The 4,235-nt window shown below is 43.1% G+C and overlaps 1 protein-coding gene across 1 annotated transcript in view; it reads right to left on the bottom strand.

The window, feature by feature from the left end:
• DNAH9 (dynein axonemal heavy chain 9) overlaps nt 1-4,235 on the bottom strand; it is a 381,759-nt gene that overhangs the window by 348,762 nt on the left and 28,762 nt on the right. Inside the window, 1 exon segment of the mRNA XM_017855172.1 lies at nt 877-1,044. Within this exon segment, the coding sequence (XP_017710661.1) occupies nt 877-1,044 (168 nt within the window).

The raw sequence follows: 4,235 nt of genomic DNA, 5'->3' as shown, positions 1-4,235 counted from the left end.
TTTTTTTTTTTTTTTTTTTTTTTTTTTTGAGACGGGGTCTCCCTCTATCACCAGGCTGGAAGGCAGAGGCGCGATCTCAGCTCACTGCAACCTCCGCCTCCCAGGTTCAAGCAATTCTCCTGCCTCCGCCTCCTGAGCAGCTGGGACTACAGGCGCCCGCCATCACGCCCGGCTAATTTTTGTATTTTTAGTAGAGACGGGGTTTCACCATGTTAGCCAGGATGGTCTCAATCTCTTGACCTTGTGATCTGCCCGCCTTTTCCTCCCAAAGTGCTGGGATTACAGGTGTGCGCCACCATGCCCAGCCCGCAATACAGTATTGTCAACCATCTTCACCATATTGTACGTTAGAGCTCCAGAAATTATTTATCATGCATAACTGAAACTTTATACTCTTTGACCACCACCTTCCCATTTGCCTCTTCCCCAGCCCCTGGCAGCCACCATTCCACTCTGCTTCTATGGCTTTGACTATTTCGGATGCCTTGTATAGGTGAGACCATGCAACATTTGTCTTTCTGGATCTGGCTTCTTTCACTGAGCTTAAAACTTTTGAAGCCACAGGGTGGCCACAACCTCCACTGTCAGGTCATACCCACCTCAGCATCTCTGAAACCCTGGTGTCATTAGTCTGGAGCAGTTAACAGTTGGAAGAGGCCTCTTTGATCTTTCTCCCGACACAAAGAATAATTAGAATCTTTCTCTTGGCACAAGGAATAATAATTTCTCCTAACACAAAGGGTAATTAGCAAACCCACTGGGACCACACAGCCAAAGGAAATACACAGGGAAAATACAAGTAAATGCCTACACCCTATAGGTGAGAGGCATCTGGGACAGAGGCAGAGCTGGCGATTCAGCCCTTCCCAACCCTACCATGCTTTGGAGGTACAGGCAGTTGGAGGAAGACCCTGAGAAAAGCCTGTACATCTCATGAAATTCCTCATGCATTTGCTGGACCTGCTGACTCAGGGCATTCCCTCTGATGCCGCTGAACTCCACCTTTCCCAGTTTGTGGAAATCCAGGGCTGTCTTCAGAAGACCCTATGGGGACAATTCACAAAAGAGTTAAAATCATCATCACCATCATTAACAGTGGATGAGAAAAGTTGGAAACCTGGGGGCGGTGGTTGCTTAGGAAATTGTGGAGCCTGATTAGTTTGGTAACCTTATTATTAGATTGGATTGGTAAAAATAACTCTTGTTTAAACTCGATAACAAAGCAAAGAGAAAGTACAGTCAAATAAAATTTATGTGAACCAAAATAAATATATACATACATAAATAAGTGAAATGTATGCTTCCACCTCTCTATGTCTTTGTGGTCTTTAACAAATAATAAAATGTAATAATAATAAAACTATTTATATAATTGGTAGCTTTATCGCTGATTTCTCTAAAATAGCTCATTTCAAATGGATCATGTTATCCAGTTCTAGAATGACAGCAATCCTAGGGGATGTTGACAGGAAAGCAGAGTCGCAAAATAGTCCTGAAGACATGCCCAGAGGGTGACACCGGCCTTCTTTGCAACTTCTCTGCCAAGCAAAGACATCTCCTGCAGGGTGCCCTTGCTGAGTGTGCATGGGATGTTATGCCCTGCTGCCAGCCGGGTGGCGGCAAGTAGTTATTTACCAGCTCTGTGCTGCGCTTCTTCATCTGCTGCAGAATAATAACAACACCTTGTAGCATGATGCTGAGCGCTAAGTCAGTTAACTCAAGCCTGGGATTTAGGCCAGGTCTGCACACACAGTATCACCACTGTTATTGATGTGGTAGTGTCCCAGGTGTGCTTGAGGTCCAATGACAGGTGGACAGCACAACCCAGAAGCCTTGGGGAGGAGCCCCTCCTGAGTCCACGGAAGCTACTGCACCTCCGATAGAATGGGAGCTTCCTCCTAAAGACGTCTAGCAGGGCAGATTGAATTTATCTCTTGTGAGTACCTAAAAATCACAAAACCTCCAAAATAAGATACGGTTCTTGTCAGGACTTCCAATCCGTGTGCATGCCCCTTAGGCAGGAAAGAGGACGGCAAAAGTTCCCTTTGTGTCATTTTGGCCAACATTTGGTGTGGACTGTGGGAGGGATCGTCTACTCTGGAGGTTTAAGGGGTGCACCACGACACCGATGCTGTAAAATCCAGCAGGTCCTGGTACCACCGCAGGAAATCTCACTGCCCATGGCCGCTGCTGTGGGTAACCCATCAGGCTAGCACAGGCTGCCTGTCTCCTTTCTCCTGCTGGGACGCCAACTCCAGCAGCAGTGACAGAGGTGCTGGGAAGTGGGGACAATGGCTGACTTCCCCCCTTTGGCCAGGAGGGTACCCATGCAGATTTGGGCAGCCATCTAACAAGCCTGTTTTTGTTCAGCTGTGTTTGGGTATGGCTGGTGGCAAGCAGCTGAAGTGGGAGGGGAGAGAAGAGGGAAGAACCAGCCAAGGCAGGGAAGACAGATGCCAAAACCAGGGAGGGCCTTTTGCCACTAATGGTGGGAAAAGTGGCAGTCTTTCTTTAAAAATAGGTTCAACTTGATATACTGGGAAGAAAACCGAAATGAACTTTATGGAAATGAAATTGACTTCAGTAGTAATTCAAGTCTCTCGGAAAGTGCTTAGTTGTAATTGGTTTTATAGGGAGAGTCATACTTGTGCTGTGAAATGCAGCCTTGGTACTTATTCTTTATAATTCTGTGGATGTCAATTTCAATTTCTAGGAAATACTTCCTAACCATTTTAAAAGGGAGATGCATTTTGATACGTTTGATTATATCAGAAACCCAGACGACAATTTTGTTAGACTATTTTATTTCTCAAGAATACTTAAAGCATAGTCTAGGGAGGTGACAGGAAGGTGTTTCATCTTCAATTTTCCTAGGTATTAGTAAAATATTTATTTAACCATCCTACTTTTGGAGAAAGTCCGGTCACTTAAAAAGAGGGATACTTACATTGTTTTATGTAACTTAACACATACATGGTGGACAACACTTTTATCTGGTGCTCAACTCAAGGTCTTAGGCTTTCCTCACCCTTCCATGGAAAGAGATCCACCCATCTAGCTTTTTCCCAAACTCTCTATCCCCTTCTTCTGCTTATTCAGAGCACTTATCACACTCTGGAATTATATTATTTGGCATTATATTATACTATTTGCTTATTTTCTGTCCAGTAAGTTGTAAATGCCCCAAAGGTACCTCGGCATTTCCAGTGCCTGGAAGAGTCTCTGACCCTGAACACATATTTGTTGAGTGAAGTAATATATGCTCTTTGTTCTTTGACTGGGCTATAATACTTCCAAAAAAAAAAAAAAAAAAAAAAAAAGCAAAAAGGCGATAGAGGAGCTAGGAGCCCTAACCTCTGAAGAGCAGTTGGTGAAAAAAAAAAATAGACAAGAGAAGAGAATTATAAAGACGGACATTTCAGTGTCCACAGGACCATGGTCAAGTGCAAGGGGGAACCCTCCCTGGTGCTCCATTGAGGGCAGAATGAAGGCAAATGAGTGAACGGGACAAAGCAGCAGATGTGACCTCACCATACAGGTTAAACTTATTACATTGCTGATATGGGATCATTTCAACCTAAAAAATGGCCATTTCCTGTGGTTTCATTTAATAAAACACAATCATCTAATGCTGTAGAATGGGCTATGAAGAGAGGGAGTGAGCTCTCCATCACTGAACGAGTTTTAGTAAGTTCGATGTTGGAGGCATTATAGAAAAGGTTTCTGAAGAAGCTGGGAAACTGTCTTACAATTATAGACACCAGATTTATGGCATTGACCATGGTTATATCTTTGATTAGCCTTAAATCTTTAAGAATCAAAATATTTCGATTCTTAAATTATGTAAATGTAAGCTCTTTTCATTGCTTATTTAAAAGTTCTCACAAAACAGATAAAAAGCAATTTAAAGCAATAAGAGGTTTAAATAATATTTTTTCCGCATTGCCAAGACAATCCTAAGTCAAAAGGACAAAGCTGGAGGCGTCACGCTACCTGACTTCAAACTATACTACAAGGCTACAGTAACCAAAACAGCATGGTACTGGTACCAAAACAGAGATATAGACCAATGGAACAGAACAGAGTCCTCAGAAATAATACCACACATCTACAGCCATCTGATCTTTGACAAACCTGAGAGAAACAAGAAATGGGGAAAGGATTCCCTATTTAATAAATGGTGCTGGGAAAATTGGCTAGCCATAAGTAGAAAGCTGAAACTGGATCCTTTCCTA

This window comes from Rhinopithecus bieti, unplaced genomic scaffold (assembly GCF_001698545.2).
Source record: "Rhinopithecus bieti isolate Rb0 unplaced genomic scaffold, ASM169854v2 scaffold_40077, whole genome shotgun sequence".
Classification (NCBI taxonomy): Eukaryota; Metazoa; Chordata; class Mammalia; order Primates; family Cercopithecidae; genus Rhinopithecus; species Rhinopithecus bieti.
The sequence above is the reverse complement of the archived record's forward strand: the minus strand, read 5'-3'. Positions and strand labels throughout refer to the sequence as shown.